The 26043-nt window shown below is 41.1% G+C and overlaps 1 protein-coding gene across 2 annotated transcripts in view; it reads right to left on the bottom strand.

Annotated features, from left to right (window-relative positions):
• Window positions 1-23835, bottom strand: part of RPS6KA3 (ribosomal protein S6 kinase A3) — a 105105-nt gene extending 81270 nt beyond the window's left edge. For both annotated transcript variants that reach the window (XM_036742611.1, XM_036742612.1), the window contains exons 1-2: window positions 23578-23835; window positions 13307-13363 (exon numbers count right to left, since the gene is read on the bottom strand). In XM_036742611.1, the coding sequence (XP_036598506.1) occupies window positions 13307-13363; window positions 23578-23646 (126 nt within the window). In that variant the 5' untranslated portion in view covers window positions 23647-23835. The remainder of the gene's footprint in view (window positions 1-13306; window positions 13364-23577) is intronic.
• Between the last annotated feature and the right edge of the window lie 2208 nt (window positions 23836-26043).

Here is a 26043-nt window from a genome sequence, read left to right as displayed (position 1 = left end):
AGAAGGAATATACTGGTAATAGAAGAGGTCAGAACTTAATATTTCTTATAAATAGTGTGAGAATCTATAGACATGAAGGAAGGGGTGGAGGGGAATGGACAACACACACACACACACACACACACACACACACACACACACACACCCACCCACGCCCACAGCTTGGTATAGAAATATATCAAACTCAACAGGGAAACAAGTGGGGGGATTAAGAGGGAGGATAATACTGAGGACAGAATAATAACAAGCAAAACAAACTTTATGAGCCTTAAGAGGGATTTAAAAGGAGATTGGGATGGGAGGAGGGGAAGAGAAAAAATAACAGAATTTAAGGAGACACCTTAGAGTGTTTCTTAGAAATTTGGGAATCGCTGAACAAACTGTGGCATGTGAAGGTACTGGAATATTGCTGTACCATAAAAAATAATTTTAAGGAATTCTGAGTGGTAGGAACTGAAGCAGAGGGAAGTGAGTAGAATCAGGAGAACAATTTCTATAAGGACAACAGTGTAATGAAAAATTTAAAAGATGAAAGAACTCTGATCAATGCAGTTACCAACTTTGTCCAAAGGATTCTTGATAAAGCATGTTACCTACCTCTTGACAGAGGGATAATGGACACAAGGTACAGAGACATACTATTGTATGGATTTGTTTTTCTTGACTATGTTTATTAGTTACAAGGGTCTTTTTTTCTTTCTTCTGTTCAATTATTTGGATAGGAGACAGAAGGAAGGAAAGGGTGTGTGTGTGTGTGTGTGTGTGTGTGTGTGTGTGTGTGTGTGTGTGTGTGAGCAATATTGATGCCAAGAAAAGACCATTGTAACATTTTAGAAAACTAACAGAAGAGAAGGAAATTCAGAAAAACTCAAACAGGGCTGTTTTGAAAGTGACATGGATCATACACGAACATATTTTTTGAAAGCTAGTGAGTGGCGTGAAATGGAGATTCATGGTTTCACATATAATCCTCTTTTTTGGGTTTTGCCATGTGCATGAAATACTCTTTTAGTATTTAAGTTCAGAATAAAAAAATTTAATCAAATGACTATAAAGTCACAAAAAAAATAATGCAGTTTAAGAACTATATTGCCAAGGAAAAGGGTACTGTCAACTTAATTATTCTCAATGAAAAGGGGATTTTTTTTTATTCCATTTTCCTCTCTAAACACAATATTATGCCCACTTCAGTTGTTTTCATTTAATCCAATTTAAGGTAGCCCTATGCCCACCAGTTCTCTCCTCTTCACCCTGAATCCTGTCCTCCCATTTGTTACTCATTTCCCTCATTTTGGAGTTTTGCTTATTAATTCTTTTTCCTTTCTTGCTTTGATCTTGTTATTGAATTCTTCCTTCCCCACCCCCCCCAGTTAAGTACTCAAGTGGAACTCTCCTTCCTTTCCTTCCCTTCAGTTTGTTTTGTTCATTATAAGCTTTTTAAAATTAATTTTTTGTACCTTTTTTAAAAAAGGACTTCTCTCCCCCATTCTCATTGTTTATCTTCCCTTTCTGTCTTTTCTAGACAATCCATGGCTCTTTAGTCAAAGGGGCCAATCGGAGGTGAAGAGGGTACTGATGAAAAAGATGTGAGTACTAGGAAAATTCAATCTTGCAGCACCAAGGAGATTTCCCAACAAAGAGTTTCCTGGGGAAGTATGATAGAGAATTCCAAAGAAGTCCAAAAAGCAATGTAGCTGGTGGGAAATGGCTTTGCGAAGTTCTGCTGCCTGGAGCCTGGTGGGAGAGGAGAAGACCTTTCCTCAATCGCCATCCAATCTGTTGCCAAGACCTACTGATTTCACAACCAAAGCACCTTTTAAATATGCCCTCTTCTCTCCTGTGAAGCTGTTAACACTCTAGTGCAGGTTCTCATTACCTCAAGCCTGCTGGTGGGTCTGCCTGCCTCAAGTCTTTCCCTCCTTCAATACTTCTTTCATTCAGCCACCAAAATGGTTTTCCTAAAGCACTGGTTTGACCGTGTCACTCCTCTACTCAATCAACTTCAATTCATACCTTCTGAATCAGTGATATTTCTATTAGGTCTTTATCCCAAAGAGACCACTTACAGAAGTTAAAAAAAAATAGTATCAAAGTACTGGAAACTAAGGGGGGTGCTTGTTAACTGGAGAATGGTGGAACAAATTCTGGTATGTAATGGTAAGGCATGGTGAATGTAATGGAATACTACCATAATTGTAAAAAATGATGATAGCAATGAGTTCAGAAAAACCTGGGAAAACTTGTATGAACTGATGCTGAATAAAAAGTAAGCAGAATCAGAACAATTTACACAGTATCAACAACATCGGAAAGACAAGCACCTTTGAAAGACTTAAGAACTCTGATCAATACAATGAACGCCCATGATTTCAGAGATCTGATGAATTATGTTATCTGCTCCCTGACAGAAAGGTGATAGATTCAAGATGCAGAATAAGGCACAGTTTTTGAATATGGACAATGTGGGAATTTGTTTTGCTTGACGATGCATGTGTTACATGGGATCCTCTTTATTTTGCTTAAAGGGAAGATGTGGGAGAAGAGAGGAAAGAGAAGAATCAATGTTTGTTAATTGAAAAAAAAAAAGTCTTCCCCAGGGATCCTTATTTTTTACTGACTGAAGTAAAACTCAATTTTCTGCAGTGACAAAACTTAAAGAAAAAAAAAAATCCAAGCCCCCCAAACCCAAGGTATTAACTAATGTCGGAAATTATACTCAAAGTGTTCACACGTATGTATGTGTTGTGAATCTATCAATACAACACTGTACCTTGCTTTCTGTAATTTATCAGTTCCTGAAGTGGGGGTAAAAACTGGAAGAGCTCAGCTTCTACTTCATATCAGAAATTGCTCATAGAAATGACTGATGGGACCAAAGAAGGTACTTACTTATAGGATTATTTGCTGTTAGCAATTTCATCTTAAAGCAGAGCCAGAACAACAGTGGAGATGGAAATTGCTTTACAAAACATGTATGATAGTAATTGCTGAAATGCATTATCTCTATACCAGAAAGGCTCCAACTTACATAACTTCATCAAATAGAAACTGTTACAAAAAGTGACTAGGTTCCCAAATTCTTACTCAAAAAAGAGATTCAACTCATAAATTTGCTATGAAAAGGAGAAATGTAACACTAATGGTCAAGTAAAATAGACACAAAATTGAATAAAAACTACATAAATTTAAAATGCTGGTACTTCATGAGAAATGTCAACCAGATGGACCATTCAGTAAACAGTCGTATTTACCTTACTCTAAGGAAACTTTATGGCTCTAATTTTTTCTTTTTGGAGGGGGGAAGGGCAATTGGGTTTAAGTGACTTGCCCAAGGTCACACAGCTAGTAAGTGTCAATCGTCTGAGGCCGGATTTGAACTCAGGTCTTCCTGACTCCAGGGCCGGTGCTCTATTCACTGCACCACCTAGCTGCCCCTAAGGAAACTTTAAGAGTTGGCATAGAATGGCCACATCTGCACGGAATTTGCTAGGGACTGAGGGTCAGAATAAGGCTAATGACAAGATAGGAAATAGGCAAATAGATAAAATACAAGAGATTAAAGAAATAGAATAGGAATGGACTCAATAATTGTATATGACAGGGAAGAGAAAAGGGAAGAATCAAAACACTAAAGGCAAGTCTGTTTATTTGTATATATGTATATTCTTTTGTACTTAAAGTTTTCTTAATAGTAGATAAGTTACTAACCACCACGACTGTTTCAGTTCTCTTATTTATAGCTATTTGTCAATAATTCATGGCCTAGATAGAAAAATAAGACAGAGAATTCCAAATAGTTTGTAGCACCTAGCAAAATGAACTATAGATGCAGCTTCCTCCCACTAGAGGTCTAGTCTAGAGTGGAAAATAATCCACTCTTCAGTCTTTGTTCCACATATTTTTCACTTTCCTCTTAGTCTCTTTGTGGTTCTTACTTTTTCTTGACCTTGAAACAAAAATGGTATGGCAGCATGAGCCCTGGCTTTTTAAGTCAAGTGTGAATACTAATTCCTACACTCACTAGCTGTGTGCCCCTCATCAAGTCACCTGAACTCTGAGACTTAGCTTCTTAAACTGTAAAAGGGATATACAGGGATGTTACGAGGAATAAGAGAGACTATATATACATAGCGTCTGACATGCCTTAAAGCTGGATTTGTCAGCTATTATAAGATAGTTGATCTTAATGACTAGCAATCTCAGTTACAATTATTTCACTTAACTTCTCATTTGTTTAAAAAGGGGGAGGGGGAAAAGCAAGGACAGCACTTTCAATATAATAATGCATTATTAATTATGAGTTCACTAATTCAGGCCTTTTGGACTGGCCTAAAATTTCCCCTTGACTTACTCAGGACTGGAGTTAGAAGGAATTAAAGTCATACATAGTCATTAAAGGTCACTTCGCATCAGAGGCAAATGGGGGAATTCATCAGAAGAAGAAGAAGACGACGATGACGATGATACTAATGATGATTACTGGGGGGCCACAATTATACACCAGGAGCTTGTTATCTAACATAAACCGACAACAAATTCCTGTAGTCCAAATGCAGACCCTTATATATACAATATCTTTTTTAATTCAACAGAAACCTGCTGGAACTGAAGCATTATTATAGACAAAACTGTTGTCAACAATTGCCTGAACATAACATTGGTCTTCATTCCAAATATTTAGCCTCTACACTAAGTGAAATGAAAAGCTTTTAAAAATTAGAGATCTAGAACAAAATAATAAAAACTATGAGGCAACAGGATGTAGTACACACATCCTCATTATCCTGATTGCTACTGGAACTATTCTAAAGGCTTTCAGTGAGCCTATAGAATATGAACTTGCATCTAAACACTTTTATTCAATTACAAAAAAGCAACCAAACTCATCCACTTGTGCAATAAATAATCTATTAAACTTTGAAGAGTAACAGCAGAATAGTGATTTGTCCCAGTTCTGTTTCAGTCTAAACTACAGACTGTATCTTTGGCCAGAAGATGAGATTAATAATAATATTAATAAATGGCATTTATATAATGCTTTAAAATTTGCAAAGCATCTTACCTACACTATGTTATTTGCTCTTCCTAAGAGTCCTGTTACGTAGGCACCATAGTTATCATTATCCACATTTTACAAAGTAAGAAACAGAAGCCAGAGGGGATTGAGTGATTTGTCTAGATCAAACAGATAGTGTCTTTGGTGGGATGTCCCTCTATCCTCTGTATCACCGATGAGACCACCCATTTACCACAGTCCTAAGGAACCACAAAATAACTAGAGCTAGCAGCAGAGAAAACTGTGGTCTTGATCTGATGTTCAAAAACCACGTGTCTTGAAAGGCAATTTCTTGTTTATGTTTATGGTCTAAGTATTATATACGTACGAGATCAGACAGAGGCTATGAAATGAGAGGATTTTCTTAACTCACAACAGTCAAGGAATTCCAGTCCTATTTATTCAATTGTGTGCTTTTGCATTTCTCCCTGGCCTCCTGCGCTTCTAGGTTTGGCCTCGCTGGAAATCTGTCTGATCCATGTACTACTGGGAAGACAGAGCCGGTTGAACAGAGGATCTACTAGTCTGCCTTTGTCTGAGGGCTGAGGAAAGGAATTAAATGAATGAGACTGATGTAGCCAAATCACAAAGTATTAGTCTGCTTGTCGACGTCAATATCGGAAGATATGTCTCTGCAGCTTCACAGCAGATTTAGCATCTGGAGAAGGAACAGTTTCTTCACAGCTTAGTATTTCAAAAGAAAAAGGCTCACTAAACAAATTATCAGCGTAAACTTTTTTTAAGAGGTAAGTCTGCCCACTAAAAGACCAAATGTACTGATGTAAGGACTTTGAAACTACATGAGCAGGGGCGGCTTGGTGGTACAGTGGAGTCAAAAGGACTTGAGTTCAAATGTGACCTCAGACGCTCGACACTAGCTGTGTGACCCTGGGCAAGTCACTCAACTCCAACTGCCTCGCCAAAAGAAACTGTATGAGCATATAATTTATGTGTAAATCACTACTTTTTCTAATCGGAATGGGGAGGATAAGAGGACAGGTTTGGGTAGAGTGCATTTAGGGTTGGGGACTCTAGAGACTACAGTGAAACAAGAAGGTACTTGGTAAGAAAATGTAGAATGAAGGAAAATTCAAATGGAAAGAGACAAAAGCCAACTTTGCCTAAGGTTATCCTCAATAGTGTGGAAGTGCAATCTTCCACTTTTCTCTAATATCCATTCTGTCTTCCTCCTGTTAAGAAGGTACCGCCCCCCCCCCCAAATAAACAAAGAAAAAGAAAAGAGACACAAAAATATATCTTCTCTTCTGCCTCTTCCTTAATGAGTGCAAATTCTGGAGTGTTAGGAGGTTATTTTGGGGGTGGGGGGTGGGGTAGAAGGAAGAGATTTCCTGCTTGCCTTGATCTTTATAATAGAAAGAAGAGAAAGGACCAAGAGTAAAAGAATGGTCAAAGCTGGCTGGCATGTGTGTTAGGGTGAGGGGCAGATTGGTTTTTTAGAGTACCAAGATGAAGATACTAGATCATATTCTGGAAAACAGAATAGAAATAAAAAGGAGATGACAAAGTGTTTGTGCAGGACTGGTTCCCTTTCTTCCAGAAGCCAAGTCAGTAGTCATATAACTACTAAGACCATTAGGTTCTGTGTTTTCTGCCTGAAATTTTCCTAAACCAAACTTCATTTGCAGCTGGGTGGTGCACTGGGCCTGAAGTCACTAAGACCTGAGTTCAACTCTAGGCTCAGTCACTTACCAGTTGTGTGACAGTTACTTAAACCCTGTCATTCAAACTTGCATATTTTTTTGGAGCTAAAGATCAAGATGACATTGTTTGGTGCACATGTTGATTTATGTTAGCATCATGAAAGTATTCAAATGCCTACAGCAGTGAATTTAAACTACTTTTGATCTTCTGTTGTATGATGACCAGTTTAATTAACCAAGTATGTTTATTTTATGTTGGAGACTTCTCTAGGAAATGGTTCACTTATTTTCAGTTCCACACTTTTTGTCCCCCCCGCCCCCAAGTTAACTAACATTGTACAACCTCATTTGCCTCTATTGTTGCCAAGATCCAGAGAACAACTGCATAAATTTCACCCACTATAGCCCTTGAACTGCAGTGCAGGTCCTGGACCATGATGAGGTATTTGCTGCACATACACCACCAACTCAGTTATGTAAATGTTTTAACCGTGCCGACGGGGCAGCACAAGTAACATTATCCCTATCTTGCTGCTGATGAATGTGAAGTGTAAAGCGCTTGGAGTGGACACACAGAGTAAGTGTCTGAGATACGGTTTGAATCTAGACCTTAAGTCCAGTGGACTGTACTGCCTTGTACGGAATGATCTCAATCTTTACAAAACATTCACCAACTTGATCAAAGTAGTACTTTGAAAAACATAACACCCTATAAGAAACGCAAGACGATATTTGAATAAATGAGCTCAGTCTGCCCTAAAAAGGTTAAATGAATTTAGTTGCCCTTTCCAATCTACTTTCCAGCACCAGTAAAATTAAGCCACATTCCTGATCTCACAATCTGTCTAGTCATGTTCACAAATGGAAAAAGGAATCCAAAAGACATTTCATGTCTTTTTATAGCTTCACCTATCTCAACAAAAGTCATCTGAACTCTGAGACAGATACTATTCTGTAAAGTTCTTCTTTGGATAAAGAGAAGAGTAAGCCATGAGTTCACTTACTGACAAATGAGAAATCTTAATTAAAAGCAAGTTTATTATTTTTTGAAAGATTAGGAACAGAATGTGATTGCCAACATGTAACGTATCTGAAGACCCAGAAGGGTGGGATTATCAAAATTTCTCTTTCTGCTATAGAGTCATGGAATAGTTAAGTCATAGAACACGAGAACTGCAAGGAACTTTAGATTCATCTATAAGACCCTCAGGGCAGCTAGGTGGCACAGCAGACAGGGTGCTGGGCCTGAACTTTGGAAAACTTATCTTCCTGAGTTCAACTCTGGCCTCAGAGACTTACTAGCTATGTGACCCTGGTTTGCCTCAGTTTCCTCATCTGTAAAATGAGCTGGAGAAAGAAATGGCAAACCACTCTAGTATCCGTGCCAAGAAAACTTCAAGTGGGATCACAAAGAGTCAGACGTAACTGAAAACAACAACAACAAAATAAAACTCTCAATTTATACACGAGGCAATTGAGGCCTAAAGAGGCAAAATCCTTCACCCAATGTCACACAGTAAGTTTACATGCTAGGATTGGACACGAGATCTCCTGATTCCTATCCTAGAATTTTTCCCATTAAACTGAAAGATGGCACAATCGACTTGACAAAGTTCTATTAGGAACACCTGTAAACTAAACTTAACGTTAAATGGCACGTGAGATTTCCTATGACATGTTGAAAAACTGCCAATAGACAATGAAAAAGGCTCCATGAAATAACTCCACTGAGCTGGATATTGTGGTGTTGTGTTTGTCTTTCATTCTCAAAGAGGACCATGGCATCACGGAGATGATGACACGACTCAAAGTTGACTTTGATTTGAGGGAAGGAGGGCTGCACAAGGTCACCAGCCTCGCTTTCTCCTCCAGAGCCATCTGGGTCCGGTGACCAGATATTCATCAGGAGAAGTGGAGATGGCCCAGGATGCACTGGGAGACCCTGGCCCTTCCAGGTTCTCACTTTGAGTGATGTTAACGCCTATTCAGTGAATAGGCCTCTTTAAGAAGTGAGTCAAAGGGTAGCCCTTTTAATCAAAAAAAAAAAAAAAAAAAAAAAAAATCAAACTGAGAAGGGAAAACCCTCAGGGTTGCTGGCCAAAAGAGAAACAGTTACTATTTACATTTATTCTGAGTCAGGAGGGCCCAAAAAAATAGCCATGAAGTGGTGCTTGGGGAGTGACCTACTGTGGTCCAATCCATGAGCTCCAGAGTGAAATGGGGGGAAGGAAAGGCAGGAGAGGGGAAAGGGAAGGAAGAAAGAAATCTAGCCAGTAAACCCCAAATTAAGTGGGCAGCTTTCGGACACCAAAATTTACCTTCCTTTGGAGAGGAGATGGAGAGCTGGATATAAACAGGACCTGAATAATGAGAGGGTTAGGCTAGATGACCTCTAGGGTTTCATCTAACTTTAAATCTATGATCTTATGACAACAGGCTGTTGTTATTCAGGCAAACAGGATTAAGTGACTTGGCCAGGATCACACATCTGCCAAGTGTCTGAGGCTGGATTTAAACTCTTTCTGACTCCAGGCCTGGGACTCTATCCACTGTGCCACCTAGTTGCCAACAGGGCAGAAAAGCAATTATTAGCTAAAATAAGAAATGGCAACTATAAATCCTAACAGCATGGTACTAGAGACAAATAGGAAACAGGAGGCTCAGAGATTCGTTTATTGATCATGATTATAAATGAAACTTTTTTTCTTTTTGCAAAGGCATCAAGAAAAATATGAGTCTAAGGGGCCGTCATTACAGTCAATTAAAGAATATTCTTTACCACACAGAAAGAGGTGGTCACAAAGCCATCTTTTAGCTACATCTGGATAGCATTCATTGCTAGCAAGTCACTTGTTTAAATCCACTGCAGTGCTTTGGAAACTTTTCCCAGGCTGAGCTCTTCACAAATTTATCCTTTCCCCTATTTTGGCTACTGAATTTTAATTACTGAATTAGTTCAACAGCAGACTACATGTAACACACAAATACACACATGAACAGCACCTATAAATTTATTTTTTTAAAGTTAATTTTTAATAGAATTTTTCTCTCCTCCCCACCTATATCCCTACCTCTGAAACAAAAAGAAAAACAAAACCTTGTAACAAATACACAGTGAAGCAAAACAAATTTCCACATTGACTGTGACCAAAAAATATACATCTCAATCTGTACTAAGTCCACCACCTATCTGTCAGAAGGAAATCAGCATACTTTAATCAACAGCTCCCTGGAATTTCAGTATAATTTAAAAGTACTAAACATTTTCAGGAAATACTCCTATATTCATGAAATTCCTCTTTAAATCTTTAGTTAACCTACAGATTTGTTATGAACATATGATTATGACTGTTTTTTCCTATTCCACATTATATTTAGACCATGCAGCTAGAAATCTTTCAAGCAAAGTGCCAACAAGGTTTTGACCCCTGTTCCTCTAGTGTATTTATGGGGAGTTGGAGAGGAAAGGCAAGTGGGTCACAAAAGACTGATTAGGATGGAAAGGGTACTACAGGTGATACAGGAATAGGTTAAAATATGGGGGCAGTTAGCCTATGTGACATACTTTAATAATTTACAACTTGACTCCCTACCCCAAATTATTTCCTTTATAATGCCTGATGGTCTTCATTTTACTTAACTGAAATTTGGAAAAAAAAAAGTCATCATTCTAGTGGACACAAGCTATAATACTTCACATTATTTAGATGGGTTTAGTTGTAACACCAAAGAAAATTTCCTGAAAAAACAAAAGACAAAAAACTCAGCAGCACAGTTTGTGAAAGAGTAAACAATCATTGTTAGCATTTTAAATAATTCTATTTTAGACTCACCATGCTTAATGAACCATTTCTGGCAATAATCACATACATATTAGGGGAACAGATTCAGAGCCAAAAGTGACCTTGACACTTAATTCAACTCCTTTTTTTAATATATGATTTTTTACTGGTGATGAATATGAGGCTCAGAGAAGCTATGACTTGTTCAAGGTCACAGAGGTATTAAGTAGTAGACCCAGGATTTGGACCTAATCCCCCTATCTCCAAACCTTGCATACTTCCCACTAAAATGCTCATTCATCTGTAAAACTTTTATCCAAGTTTCTAAACTTCCACTCTTTCCAGCTTTCCACAACTCTAAGGGGCTCTGGGCTGTACTGATTTATTAATTTCTACATCTATTCAAATATAATTCTGATGCTACTGTGTTAGGGGCAATAAGGAAAAAGTGTAAGCAGAAGCCTACCAACAAAAAAGTAGGAAATAGTAATTTTTATACCAGGAACAACCAGAAACTTGGCAGCTTATCCTCTAAAAAACAACTGCAGGGAAGAGTAGTACGCAATTAGGTGGTAGAACAATGCATGAAAGCAAAGATTCCTCATCTAACACCCCTCTGCCATCATTCTCTACCATCTCTTCCTTCACTTTTGTCCCTAACAAAGAGGTAACCCTTCTCGTCAAAGGTAATTCTTCAGTACACCCTTGATGCCATCCTTTTTTTCCCCAACAGACTGGCTGTAGGCCGGGGCCCAGTGTGGCAGGGGCTATAATATAGTTCTTTTGATATAGTTCTGCTACCAACAGAACATTTGCATTTATCCTTCTTGCCACTAGCCCACCTCTTTTTTTTTCCCAGTCATACATCTCTTTGATGACATCCTTTACAAGTCCTCTTGATCAATTCTTGATAAAATAATATAGATTACTCACACCCCCCAGGAACCATGACTGTATGCTTCAGGCAACCCTCAACTTTAGATTCTTTGGAGAATATGGTATTCCATGACTACCACCATATAGTAACCCCAAGAAGAATATTACTATTAAAAAAGAAGTACCTTTACTGCAAGGGAACATTGGAGTCATTAAAAGCACTGCAACATTTCTCAAACCAATCCAGCTTACTCTTCTTAGAATACTTAAGTTTAATACTAGGTCCAGCTCTTTGCCCATTACATTGTCTGCTCATGAGATATATACTGACAGATGAGATGTAGAAGCTGTCCACTGAGCAGTTCCCTATTGCATATTATATTTTGGACAATTCTTCACAAAAGCGATCTTGACACTTAATTCAGCTCCTTTTTTATATATGATTTTCTTCATAACCTTAGAGTTGTATTCCATTTGAAAGCTAGGAGGAGTGGAAGTTTAGAAACTTGGATAAAAGTTTTACAGATGAATGAGCATTTTAGTGGAAAGTATGCTAGGTTTGGATATTGGGGGATTAGGTTCAAATCCTGGCTCTCCTACTTAACTCGGCATTCTTCATTCATTTAGTTTTTTCCATATGAATAGTTAGGCCAAACTTTTGATTAGTTATGAATCTCATTTTGGAGGCTTTGCAATATTCTGGCGATTAGTGCAATCAGCACAATGTCATGTGCAAACAGAAGCATCTAGATGGTGTCATCCTTCTCTAGGTAATCCCCACTTTTTTGGACTCTGTGTTGACCATTTTCCATGATTTTGGCAAATACCTCTGGTAAGCTTGTGTGGGACAGCTAGGTGGCAGGCCCAGTGTCAGGAAGACCTAGGTTCAAATCTGGCCTTAGACACTTATTAGATTAGCTGTGTGACCCTGGGCACAACACTTAAAGCTGCCTCAGTTTCCTCATCTATAAAATGAGATGGAGAAGGAAATGGCAAACCACCGCAGTACCTTTGCCAAGAAAATCCCAAAAGGGTTCATGAAGAGTCAGGCATGGCTGAAAATGACTAAACAACAACTAGCATTTGTGTCCTTGTTTTTTATGCCTCACGCGATCATCATCAGAGAATCAAATAAAATTCTGTTGTTACGTTTTTCAAGGTAAATTCTATGATTCCAACATATGTATAGGAGACAATACAGAACCTCCATCATTCTTATTAAGAAACCATACTAATAGAGTGCTTTAAATTTACAGAGCACATTCCTCGCAATCCTATAATGTTTTATTAACGCCATTCTGCAGATGAAGAAACCATGGCACAGAGAGGTAAAATAATTTTCTAGTAGTCACCAACTTTGTCAGTGCCAGAGCTGGGACACAGGCCTTTTGAGCCTGAGTCTTGCACTCCATTTACTACACCATGATGTTTATTTCTTGGGAAAAAACCAAAACATTTTCCCAGTATGTCAGACATGTATTCTTACTAAATCTATCATCAGTTTGAATTTTCTTTAAACACCTAACCCAGTAACGAATATCATGAAATAAGTAAATTTTCCCCACGTATCAAAATCAGCTAGATGAAACATTTTAAAAAGCTTATTAGAAATGGATTTTAAAAAGAAGTGGACTGAGCACCAAACCTGGGGACAAAGGCTTCCTAAAGTTGAGTTTCCACTCTGCAGCCAACTAGCTGCACAGATTTGTACCACAGAAAAAAAATATTTGACAACTATAATTTCTGAAAGCATAAATTACTTCTTACTACTACTGCTACCAATAATGTAATATTAACATTACAATTATTAAACCATGAATATTACTTGAAATTTTGAATCCTGGCATTTCCTTCTTATAAATTAAAGCTAACCAAAGCTGGTGATCTCTTAATTACCCAAGATATATTTTAATAGCATTGGTTTTACTTACAGTCTGTGGATTAATTTCTTCTTCTCCCATAGGCTCATCCATAATTTGCTGCCCATTCTGTGAAAAGGGGACCAAGTATAACGTTACTAAAACAGTTTTCAATTCAGTTAAAAACATATGTGGGCATATATGGAAGCTCTTTTTCTTCCCTACAAGTTGTCTACAGCTTGAATGACACAGGACTATAGAGGTGGTTCCAATGAATCCATCGGCTGTGTTACAAAAGTTTGTTTCGAAGTTAGCTGCAGGGAACTCAGAATGCACTCTCCTACAGAAACAATATTATAAATGGCAGCAATAAGCCAGACCACGAGCACTTCTTATGCTAGGTGTTTGGGATTCAAAGACACAGATAAAAGTTTCTGCCTTCAAAAGGCTTATATTCTATCAGGGGAGATAACATGCAGTACATAAAAGCACATATAACATTTATGAAACGAAATAAATATAAGTTAATGGGAGTAGGACACTTAATTGCTGGGGTGAGGTGGAAATCAGACACAGCTTCATGTAGAAGGTGGCTCCTGAGTTGAAGCTTGAAGGAAGCAATGGTTTCTAAGGGACAGAGGTGAAGAGGAAATACTTCTCAGGAATAAGGAACAGCCAGTGCAAAAGCACTGATGAGGGGGAATGTAACATGTGAAATAATAGATATAAAGTGCTTTGCAAGTCATAAAGCCCTATATAAATGCTAGCTGTTATTGTCATGTGTGAGGAAGAGCAAAAATAGCCAGTCTGGCTAGATCGTGTGCAAGATGGAGTAATGTACAACAAGTCTAGAAAGATAGGCTGGAATCAAGGTTTTAAATCTCAAGCAGGAGATACTATATACTGAGATGTCTATGGGACATCCAGTTTGACAAGTCCAATAGGCAATCAGTGATGTGAGGCTGGAGATGAGGAGAAAGATTAGATCTGGGAGTCAGGTGCCTAGAGATGTTAATTAAAGCCACAACAGCTGATGAGGTCACCAGGCAGATTTAACTCATAACACTTTAACTAAATTACAACATTTCAGCAACCAACCAATTACAAAAATGCTCCTATGGGAAAATGCATTTCAACTTGGATTTCCAAGAACACATAAGGATTTCATTGAACAAGCACTAATTAAGTGCCTACTATGTACAAGGTAAGCTAGGTACTGAGGATACAAAAACAAAATGAAACAGCTCAGTGCCTATGAAGCTTACATTGACAAAGCAGAAGGCAATAATAAAATGTACAGAGATAAGACGAGAGAAAGGAGATGGCAATGACAACTTGGGGCAGGGATGACGTGGCACCTGACCTGAGGCTTGAAGTAAGGATTCTTCTGAAGGGGAGATGGGAAGAGTGTCTATGACAGGCCTTGGGTGACAGCTTGTACAAATGTACGAAGGTGGGAGATGGAATCTCAAGCTTGATGGAAAGCTGAGTTGCTCAAAAAGTGAATGGGTTGTAACAGGAGGCAATGAGTTTTTCCCTCTCTGAAAACTTTCTCCAAAAAAAGCTGTGGGCAGTGCTGCAAAGGCGACTCTTAGGTATGGATGGAGTGGATGGCCTCAGGGATCCCTTTCCAACTATACTATTCTGTGTGGCCAAAATCACACAACTTTTAAGTGGCAGAGCCAGGATATGAACCTAGTAGGATCATGGAGTTCTGTGACCTCAAACCAAGGACTCTCCCCTCTAGGTAACATTGCTGCTATAAAAAAGTACAATGAAAATAACTACGTATGGTAAAAAAAAATTCTCTAAAAAGCAAACTTACTTTCAAAGTTTTATGATGACAAAGTGGTCAACAGACAGATTATAAAAAATTCACAATTTTGCAAACTATCATATGTAGAACTTCCATTTAAGTCCTACACTAAGAGGTCTCATCACTGTGGAATTAAGCCCGAGTCCTAGGAACAGCATGAGGCAGTGGAAGGAACACTGGATTTGGAGTCAGAAAAACTGGGTTCAAATCCTATCTCTGCCACTTAATGACCTATGTGTCCTGGGCAAGTCACAACCTCCCTAGACCTTGGTTTCTTCATCTGTAAAACGAGTGGGGAGAGGTTAGATGATAACTTACATCTCTTCTAGTTCTAAATCTATGCTCCCATAGTACTGAAAGCTGAGCTAAGTCAGTAACTTGGGGGAACCGGTGGTGTGTTTATTACTGCAGCTGACTAAAGGTAGTTTCAGAAGAAAAAGAGATATAGGAAACATACGCTGATTAAAATGGCATCTGAAAAATGCGATTTGATTTTTGGGTTATAGTTTGAAATACAAGAATGGTAAACATTTGATCAGGGATAGAGCACACATGAAAAAATATTTGCCTAGGGACATGCATACCTGATCATTAGGCTTTTAAAATAAAAATGAAGGGGAGAAGAAAACTATCCACATATGTCAAAGATCATTCGTTAAGAGCCTACTATGTGCCAGGCAATATGGTAAGAGCACAAAGACAAAAGAGAAATATCTTTTAAGCCACTTATCACAAAGAGTGGCAAGTATAACAGAAGGAGAATAGACAAGTCAACAAGCATTCATTAAGTGCCTCAGAGCTAGGGAAACGAAGAAAGGCAAAAAGTCAACCCCTGTTCTCAAGGGGCTCACAGTCTAATGCAAACTAGAGAGAGCTAGGTGGGTAGAGTGCTGGATCTGGAGTCAGAGACACCCAAATTCAAAGCCTACTTCAGACATTTACTAGCTTTGTGGCATTGGATGGGTCACTTAACCTGTCTGCCTCGTTTCCTAATCTGATGACAATAACAGCACCAACCACCAGCGCTGTTGTGAGACTAAAATGAGACACTGTATTTGTAAAGCACTTTGCAAACACTAAAGCACTATATAAATCCTAGCTATTAACACTATGTACAAACAAGATAACGTTCAGAATAAATTGGAAATAATCTCAGAGTGCAGACACTAGCATTAAGGAAGACTGGAAAAGGCTTCTGGAAGAAGGTGGGATTTTTAGCTGAGACTTGAATGAAGTTAGGGAAGCTGGGAGGTGGAGATGAGGGAGAAAGTTACAGGAATAGGGGACAGCCAAGTGAAAACGTGGATTCAGGAGATGGGAGTATCTTGATAGTTCAAGGAACAGCAAGAAAGTCAAAGTCACTGATATCAGTTTGAGATTTGCACTGGTAGATTTAAGTTTCCTCAGCTCACCTGGAAACCCCCTACAATGAGGAAATCCTAGGCCCACACTAACAAAACAAAGCAAAAAATTACTGAGACACCCTAGGCTGGAGGAGGAAATAAATGATGGGTTTAGGAAAAAGAAGATGAACTGAATGGAGGCAGGACATAACAGTGGTGTGAGAGGAACTAATCAGACATCTATTGGAATATTCCAGCAAAAGCAAAGCAGTTGATAAATTCTTGACTTTCCTTAACAATGAAAATGTATTTATTCAAATAGTAGAGGAAATGATGAGTGGAACTTCTAGATCTGATTCTGATTAATAAAGAACAGCCTGCTAAAGAAAAAAATTTACAAGACCTTGGAAGGAAGTGACCACGAAATCTCACAGATCATTATTTAGACTGCCTCCAAGAGTCCTTAAAGAATCTATGGACATGACTGCTGAGGTGTCTGCCGTCAGTAATCTTTGAAGAATCATGGATAAAAAAGAGAGGTGCTGCTGATCTGAAGATACACAAAGTTGCAGGTTTTGTTTTTTGTTTTGTTTTTTTTTAAACTGGGAAAGAGGGCAGAACATTTTAATTATAGGCCAATGAACTTGACTTTTGTTTCTTGGCAAATGTCTAGAGCATATTTAGAAGGGGGGTTTGCCAACACTTGGAAAGGTCAGTAGTACTCATTTAGAGCTGGAACAGCCCATAGAGGGAGCTGAAAGAGATGGCTTCTACAGTCCCTTTCAGCTCTATAGGATCCTATAAAATTCATGCTGTATTTGTGGACAAGATGGAGAGATGAGGGCTACTCAATAGATAGGAAACTAAAAATGGTAATTTATGAAGCACAAAATCTGAGTTGGAAAGGATCTCAGCAGCCATATAGTTAAACACATACCTGAAAGGATTCCCCACTCTTAACATACCCAACAAATGGTCTTCCAGTATCCATTTAAAGACTTCCAAGGATAAGAAATCCACCACCTCTAAATACAATTCATTCCACTTTTGGATAGCTGTGTTAGGTAGCTTTTCCTAACATCAAGAATAAATTTACCTCTTTGCCACTTCTCTTCATAGTTCCTGGTTCAGCCTTCTGGGACAAACAGAACAGTGCTAACCCTTCCTTAGCTCTTCAAATACTCTGAACAACTAACATCTTTGCTTCTTGAGACTTCCCCAATTCCTTCAACCAATCCTGGTATGTCATGGATTCAAATACTCAGCCATTCCCCTATTGATATGCACCCCCTTAATTCTTTGCTACTACAAAGAAAGCCTCTATAAATTTTTGTACACTGGGTCCTTTTCTTATGTCTTTGATCTCTTTTAGAAGTATAGTATTGCTGGGTCAAACGGTATGTTAAAATTAGGGTATGAAAGTTTAGTAACTTTCTGGGAATAATTCCAAACTGCTTTCTAAGATGACGATAACAATTCACAGCTCCACAAATAGTTTATTAATATGCCTGTTTTCCCACTGCCCTAGTAATATTTGTCACCCTCCCCAACTTTGCCAATTTGATAGATGTGAAGTATAACCTCAGTTGCTCTAATTTATTTCCCTATGTATTAGTGATTTTGAGCATTTTTTTCCACATAGCTACTGATAGCTTGGATTGCTTTTGAAAACTGCCTGTTCATATTCTTTAATCAATTATTAATTGGAGTGGCCTGACTTATTCTCAATTGTCATGGCATTTCCTTATAATCACCACTTCCCTTTTGAGATGCTCACCAATCATCTTTTTAAGGATCTGTTCTAAAAATTTCTCAGGAATAGAAATCACACTCACTGGCCTATAGTTTACAGATTTTGTTCATTTCCCTTTTTTTGAAAACTGGGCTATTTGCCCTTTTCCAATCTTGTGTTATCCCTCTCATTTTCCATGATCTTTAAGTATTACTGACAGTGGCTCAGAAATCACATCCACCCATTTCTTCAGTACCCAAGAATGTAGTTTATATGGGCTAGGTGACCTGAAAACATGAAGGGCAGCTAGGTTTTAATTTCCTTATTTATCCTAGGTATCAATTTCATGTTACTCATTTTTGTTCTGTCATTTCCAATGCAAAGGTCATTCTAGTCAGCAAAACAAGCATTGAACATCTCTGCCTTCCCTCTGTTGTCAGTTACCACTATCTCATCCACCCCAAGCAAAAGTTTGGCAAATAAATCAGTGACAACCACCAATGAAAGAGGAGCCACAATCTCCACAAGAACAAGAAACTCAAAACTAATTTCCAATCAACTAAGCTACAAATTGTTTGCTGTACTGCTACAGAAGCATAGGATATTCTTGCTTATAGACACAACTCATTTCCATGTATCAGTATTCTCAATCCTGTTCTCAAACAAATCCAAAGCAAGAAGTGAACCTGGAAACTGAACTTGATATGTGGATCTCTTCTAAAAACTAGAGGGAATAGAAAGAGACTGTAGCTCTGATTTCATTATAGGAAGTTCTCAGGAATTTCCTCTACCAATTAAGTTGAACCTTCTCTGCAACCCAAGAATCTTAGAGAGTTGCCTAGGGTCACAGAGATGTTAAAGGACTTTTCCAGGATCACATTAATAGTGTATCTCATAAGCAAGATTTAAACCCACATCTTCCTGACCTCAAGGCCATTTCTCTATACTTTACACCATACTAGCGCTTCAAAAACTATACCCAGAAGTGGTTGACAAAAAACAGAACCAAACACCTCACCAATTAGGCTACTCTAACATATAGCAACTTTATGATACCAAAAACAAAAACTATTCTGTACCTAATACAATTCTTTTTGTGAAAATTAATTTTTTCACATTATAGCTTCTGTGAATATGCACAGTAAACTCTAGAATTTATACCTTTTCATATTAAATAGGGGGCATGGGTAGGTTTTCCAAAAAGCAGAGATATGGAGACCAAAAATTGTTGGAAGGATAATGGGGTCCTCCAGATCTTCCTGTTTGCATTAAGCCCCAGGTCATCACAGGACCTCCCTCAACGAGAGCCAAAATAATTCAAAACTGGCATGACCAACAACTCATGCAGAAAAAACTAGATAGATGAAAATTGCATGCAAGTTCACTGGGAAGTTCAGTTCTTTAAGTTGGTACATCAGCACACACATCTGAGACAAGCATGGCAGATAGCCAATGAGCTTGGCTCAGAATTGAACAGGAAGAGATTGGCTAACATTCTCCATATAATGTAACCCCTCGACCTCCAAAAAATCATTACCTTTCCAAACCCGTTATTCTTCCTAAAATTTTCTGTTTCTGTTAGGGTACCACCATCCTTCAAATTACTTAGGTTTACAAGAAGTTATCTTCAACTTTTTTCTCTCCTTCAGTCCTCATATCCAATCAGCTGCCAAAGTTTGCTAAATTTCCCTCCAGGTCCTGTTCTTGAATTCTAGACTTTTAAAACCCTGTCTCTGCTGCTACCTCATCCAAGTACCATCCTGGGCTATTTTCGTTGGAACATCCAAAAATCACAGGGCCTTTCTTGAAGGCCTGTTCCATTCTCCCACTGGTGAATTCCTACTGGGGCCTCCATTTTGTGCAATGGCCCAGGTAAACCCTCACTCCCCTCCTGGACCAACTGCAAACTTTTGGACTTCAAACTCCAGCCTTCAGCCTTTAGTTCTCCTTGGTTCCCAATTAGAACATAAGTTCCCTGGGGGAAACCTTCACCCTCACAAAGCCACCACTATAGTTCAGGCCCTCATCTCCTCTCTCCTGGACTACAGCTGCCAAACTGGTATTCTTAAAGCATATTTGCTTAAAGAAACTCCAGTAGATCCCTTTTTCCTATAGCATAAAATATAAACTCCTTTGTTACTTAAAGCCCTTCATTATGTGGTTCAAGCCTACCTTTCCAAGTTAAGTTCAGGTGCCACCTTTTTGAACACGTTTTATATTTCATTTTCTGAGTTTACATTGCTTCACCCAATAGGACACGGATTTCCTGAGGACAGTGTTTATTCACTTTATCTTTGCCTTTAAATCCCAGGGCCTAGTAGGTGCTAAATAAAAGTCTGTTGTGTTTGCTTCCTTATGGCAAAGGATATATTACTGAAGAGGTATACGGTGGCTGCAAAGAGACTGCAACATATTTCCAGTGATGATCTAAGTGTAAGAAGTGGAGCTAAGGGATATTAAGGAGGAAATGCATCTATTAAGGGAAAATAGGTAGGGCAGTCATGTATTGAAAATGAAGCACAACAAATGGATGGCCTGAGTACTGTGTTGACACCTATGAAACGTAAAAAGTAGAGGAAAGGTTCCTGTACACTGGAGAGCTCTCTTGTCTACAGATTTACTTATGGAAGAACATGGTTATTCTTGAATCCTCAAAGATGTATCCCCGAAACATACTAAGTTCATTTCATATAATAATGCAATAGATTTCCATGTCTAACTACTCTAAACCATTTTGGAAATTATTTTTTCCAGCATGTACTTATTCTTATTTTCTACTCATTGATGCTAAATAGCACTTCCGTCATGTTCCCAAGTTTGACATGTGAAAGCTTTAAAAACAATAAACATACTTTGTCTCCAGCCCAAATACCACTGGGTGTCCCAGGTAGGAATTAACATACGCTGGACTAAATAATAAAGCCTTCTTCCTGGTTTAAAAAAGACTGCATTTTGTTGTTGTATCTTCACTGTATAAAAAGGTTTTACCCATTCCAATCAACATTTGTTAAACAAGGAGTACAGTACTGGGGGTGGGGTGTGTGTGTGTGTTAAACAAATAAAAAGCTTGCTAACATTTGGTCCTTTATTCTCTAATATGAGTGTACAGGGTGCAAGGAGAAGAGTACTCAAGCTGGATGAAAATCCTTGTACCTGGCCTTGCAGTCTAAATCTGTATCAGAATAAATATACCTGAAAATCATGGGATGTCCAGATGAAAACAAACAAAACCTAATGGCAAATGAAGCATTTGGTTTTACCATAAAGAAAGCTATCAAATTTAATAATAACAGCTGTTATCTATATAGTGCTTCATGGTTACAAACTCTGTGAGTTAGGTAAAATAGCTTATTATACACATGAGGAAACTCAAGTTCAAAGAGGTCAAGTGGTCTAAAGCAGTAGGTGTGAGATTCTAAACCTGATGGTCTTTCCTAAATGTTTATCACTCTCTCCACTAGATATCATGCTCTAATCTAAATAGCGGATAGTTGGCCTAGTTTTTAACTTCTGAGAATTTATGAGATGAAACATTTAAAGCCCAACCTCTCATATTTAAAGCTTATGTAAGAATTTCAAGAAAAAATTATTCTAAGGAGGTAAGGCATGATTCTGTGTGACTGGTTTTAGAAAACATGGCAATAACTAAAATAAACCAACTGATTTGGTTAAACGCTTCACGAAAACGGGCAAGATTTCTGAATTTCTATAGGATTCCAAATCTCTACCAAGTTTACCAGAAATAAGATAAAATTGACATTTAACACATATTTGGAATCTTTAAATGAAGATTTTATGAGCGAAACTGTCATACCTAGATCATACATGGATTGAATTAAAGTTATATTTTTCATAATACTTGTTAAGGGACAAATCATCTTAAATTTGATATCCTTAAGTGACTGTATATTTTTAAAACATTGGAAAAATCAATGATACTTCATAAATTCTATTTAAGGTTAGTACTGTAGCCAATACTCGAAGATTTCCCTTTTCTAGGTTGAGAGCACGGTGTTCTTTTTTCAAAAGCAGCATTTAAATGAGATTTTTTAAAAAGTATGATTCAAGCCATAAAATTTACCCAAAATCAGTATTATCAAAACTTACAAGATTTGTTTTTGAACAAGTAAGTGTGCAAAGAACATTTTATGGCAGTGGAAATAACTTGGGGGAAAGCCCCCTCTAATTATGTTCGCATCTCTCCCCTTACCCCCTTCCCAGCCGGAGAATACCAATATCCCATTGGGGATTCAATTCAACCACGGTCACCCTGACGTAAACTGTAACCCAAGCCGTCCCTCTCACTGCGGAGCCCGGCACGGACCGGAGCCCGGCATGGGCCAGAGCCGCTGCTACACCGTACCCTAGCCCGCTCCGCCCCCGCACTTCAGCCCTGCTTTCTAGAAATGGGGTCAGTCAGTAACTACTACACACGCACAGTCCCGTAATCTCCCAGTCAGCAGAGTGCGGAAAGGACCAGAGACGCGGCAGAAGCAAAGAGGGGTGAACAGCGATGCCCCACTATCGGAACTCGGCCCGATCACAGATCAGAGCGCGGCCCGCTTGGATTACCATGGCCACCACAGAGGGGATCCCGGGACAGCGACAGCAAGCGGGTGAGAACCCACGTCCTGCGCTCCGGGCAAGGACACGGACCAGAAGTGCACGATCCCGGCGGTGGGAAAGCAGAACGTGCCTCGCCGAGGCTTCAGTTCCTCCACCCAGGCTCTTATCTCCGCCGCGGCCCGGCCCTCTCCCCACCCAAGCGGCAGGAAACTCGTTAAGCTCCCAGGGCCAGGGAACTCGGGGTCAAAGATCTGAGAAACTGATGCAAGGCGTGGGGGCGGGGGAGCAGAGACCTTAAGAGTCAACTTTCTCCTTGGCAGCACAAGTCACCATTGCGGCAGAAGGCGAAATTCCTTGGGGCCAGAGGAAACCCCGAGCGGCACAAAGCCCAGGGGGCATCGGAGCAACGCCCCCCTCCCCCCGTCAAACAGCCCCCTTTCCTAGGAGTCACACTCGGTCAACTCTCCCCCCCCCCAACCCAAACCCAACTCCGGCAAACAAGCCCGGAGGGTCCCGAGGAGCTCCGCGCATCCAGCCAGGGTCAAACTTCCCAGCTGCAGGTCGAGACCCGGCTCAGTCTCCCTCGTCCCCCTTCAGCCCCCCCACCCCGCCGCCTTTGAGCCCCAGGATGGACATGGCCGCCCCCCGGAAAAGCCCCCGACCCGTACAGACACCTCAAACAAAATCACCGATCCCATCCTAAAGCCGGGCGAGGAAGTGGGGGGGGGGTGAAATTAACACACACACACACCCACAAAACAAGTAACCGACCCGGAATCTCGGGCGAGAGGAAGGAAGAGCGACTTTGTGGGCACTCGGGGAAGGACCGGGGGAAGGGAAGGAGCCGGGCGCGCTTCCCCGCCCCCGGGGGCAGCCCCTCACTCACTTCGGCGCTGTCGCTCGCGTTCTCCACAGCCATCTTCTGCCACGGGTCCGCCAGCTGCGCCAGCGGCATCTTCCCCCCGGACCCGCAGCCGCCGGCACCGTCTCCTCCTCCTCCTCTCCCGCCTCCTCCTTCTCGGGGAATCCTGCTCCTCCGCCTGAGCCCCACAGCCCCGGCGCGCGGCGGCCGCGGGACCCCGGGGGGCAGGCACGGGGGCCGACACCCCCCCCAAACGCCGCACTCTCCCGGCGAGGCGCCCGCACCGGCGGGCGGCGAGAGGGTGGCCGCGGCCGCCGGCGGTGGGGATCTCGCCTTCTTCTTCTGTTCCTCCTCCTTCTCCTCCTCCTCCTCCTCCTCCTCCTAACACTACTACTGCTGCCGCCGCCGCCGCCGCCTGTGCTCCTCCTCCCGGCCCCGCTCCCTCTCCCTGCGCCGCCGCCGCCGCCGCCACCGCCGCCACCGCCGCCGCTCGCTCCCCCACTTCCGCTCACAACATGGCGCCTAAACGATACCTGTCCCTCAGAGCGAGGCTCGGGCCGCCGTGCGCAGCCCCCGAGGGGGCGGGGCCTCGTAGCCCCGCCCTCGGGCACCGCCTCCTCTCCCGGTTCCCCCCCTCCCCCTCTTTCTCCTCTTGGCCTCTCCCAACCCTAGGGCGGGGTGAGACCAAGGAAAGCAAGTGGGTGTTGCGCGAGTGGGATGGATAGGGAAAGGAGGAAGGGGCAAATGTTTCCAAACCGGAAGGTGTGGGAGACCGGGAAACCCTCTTACTGTAAGAGCTGGGCGTAGCGTGCGGGAGGATGACATTATCCCGGGGATTTTGGGCACCCCTCTCGGGTGGGAGAAAATCCCCGGGGAGTTCGTCGCTTCGGCACTTTTGTCCGTCCGTCTCCCCGGAGCCCGGCGTCTAGCAGAAGAGGCGCCGTACCGGCTGATCAGCCCTGTGCGAGTGACCTTGACCCGCGGTCTGGCTCTGTTTTTCGTGCTAATAAAGCCAACTGTTACTGTGCGTATGTGCACGCAGCATGGGAGACTAATAGCATCCCGTCATCCGTTCAGTTCCGAAGCCGAGCATCTGCCCCATCGCCTTGTTTCTAGAGGCCTCGGATGAGGATGTTCGGGGGTCCTCGGAGGTGCTAGCTTTTCCAGGCTCTGAGGCGAGCCTACTCTCCCCAAAATGAAATGGCCGAAATTTGGATTTCAGATAGCCAGCAGGAACCCTTGTGGTCCACGTTTCAGTCCCCCGTCTCTATCGCCCCCATCGCATCCCCCCCACCCCGACATTCCTCCAATATTGTGCAGCCCAGGGCTTACTACTGTGGCCGGCGTTACAGAAGGGTGATATTCTTCCACGGAGGCGGAAAGCACGAGATGAATTGATCCTGCCACTCTCCAAAGAAGTCGGCATAGGGAGTTATTAAAAATATGTTGTAGGCAGGAAGAGCGGGGTTCCTATCATTCCGCTGATTTAAAATAAAAGATGAGATTGGAAAGTAGGTCTGGTTGGGGGCGGAGAAAGTGGGAGTGAGTGAGATACTCGAGAGGACAGAGAGGGTCTGACTCCCCCTTCTGCCATAAAGAGGAAGGACCGCACCACACAGATCGAATGCTACTAGAAATGTTATCTCCCAAAAGCATTAAACATTTAAAAAAAAAATCAGAAATTCCAGGGTTGGGTAGGACTGGGAAGTCGTATCATATATATTTGAGTGTATGATTGCCTAGGTCAGCCCGGGTTATAGGAACTTTCAAAGCACTCCCACAGAAGTGTATAAAGGCAACACTGTACAATGAAAGGCAACTGGAGTTACTAACTGCCCTTTAAGGAGGAAAAAAAAAATAGCAGCGTGCAAGTCACTGTTGCACACTGCATCTACTTATTTCTCTGGTGCCATTGTTTTCAATAGCATCACCTCGGTTCCTTCCCAGCCAAAACTCCTGCTCGGTCCCCGCCCACACACTATGCCAGAAGCCATTTCACATAATAGATTAGCTCTTTGTCGACTTTGGGGGGAAAAAGTTCCCTTTCATCTTACACAAAAGAATCAGTCTGTTTTCTGGCATCGAGTGCCTGACAGGCTTATAGCTTCCTTTCTAAAGCAGGTGAGAATTATTACAATTTGCTAACAGGTGTCAAGCATTACCAGCGTGGTTTCAGAATCAACACCTCATCAGAGGAGAGGCACCAATGTCAGGGTTACTAGGGAGAACTCGTAACTGCATAGTCGCGAGTATGTAAAGAAAACCAGTACACAGGGTTCTTCCTGAACCGCCAATTTTTTCCCCCTCACCCTTAACCTGTACTAGGTGTTTATTATCTTCTCTCCATTCCCTCTACCCCCTTCCCCAACTCCCCCAGCTCACGCTACAACTACGTGGTCACAACAGCAAAAGCGAGATAAGCAAGCCCTTTGGCCACCAGCCTGTAACTGATCAGACTGCAAACCAGCCACTCAACTTTTGGAAGCTTTA

This window comes from Trichosurus vulpecula, chromosome 2, assembly GCF_011100635.1.
Source record: "Trichosurus vulpecula isolate mTriVul1 chromosome 2, mTriVul1.pri, whole genome shotgun sequence".
NCBI lineage: Eukaryota > Metazoa > Chordata > Mammalia > Diprotodontia > Phalangeridae > Trichosurus > Trichosurus vulpecula.
The sequence above is the reverse complement of the archived record's forward strand: the minus strand, read 5'-3'. Positions and strand labels throughout refer to the sequence as shown.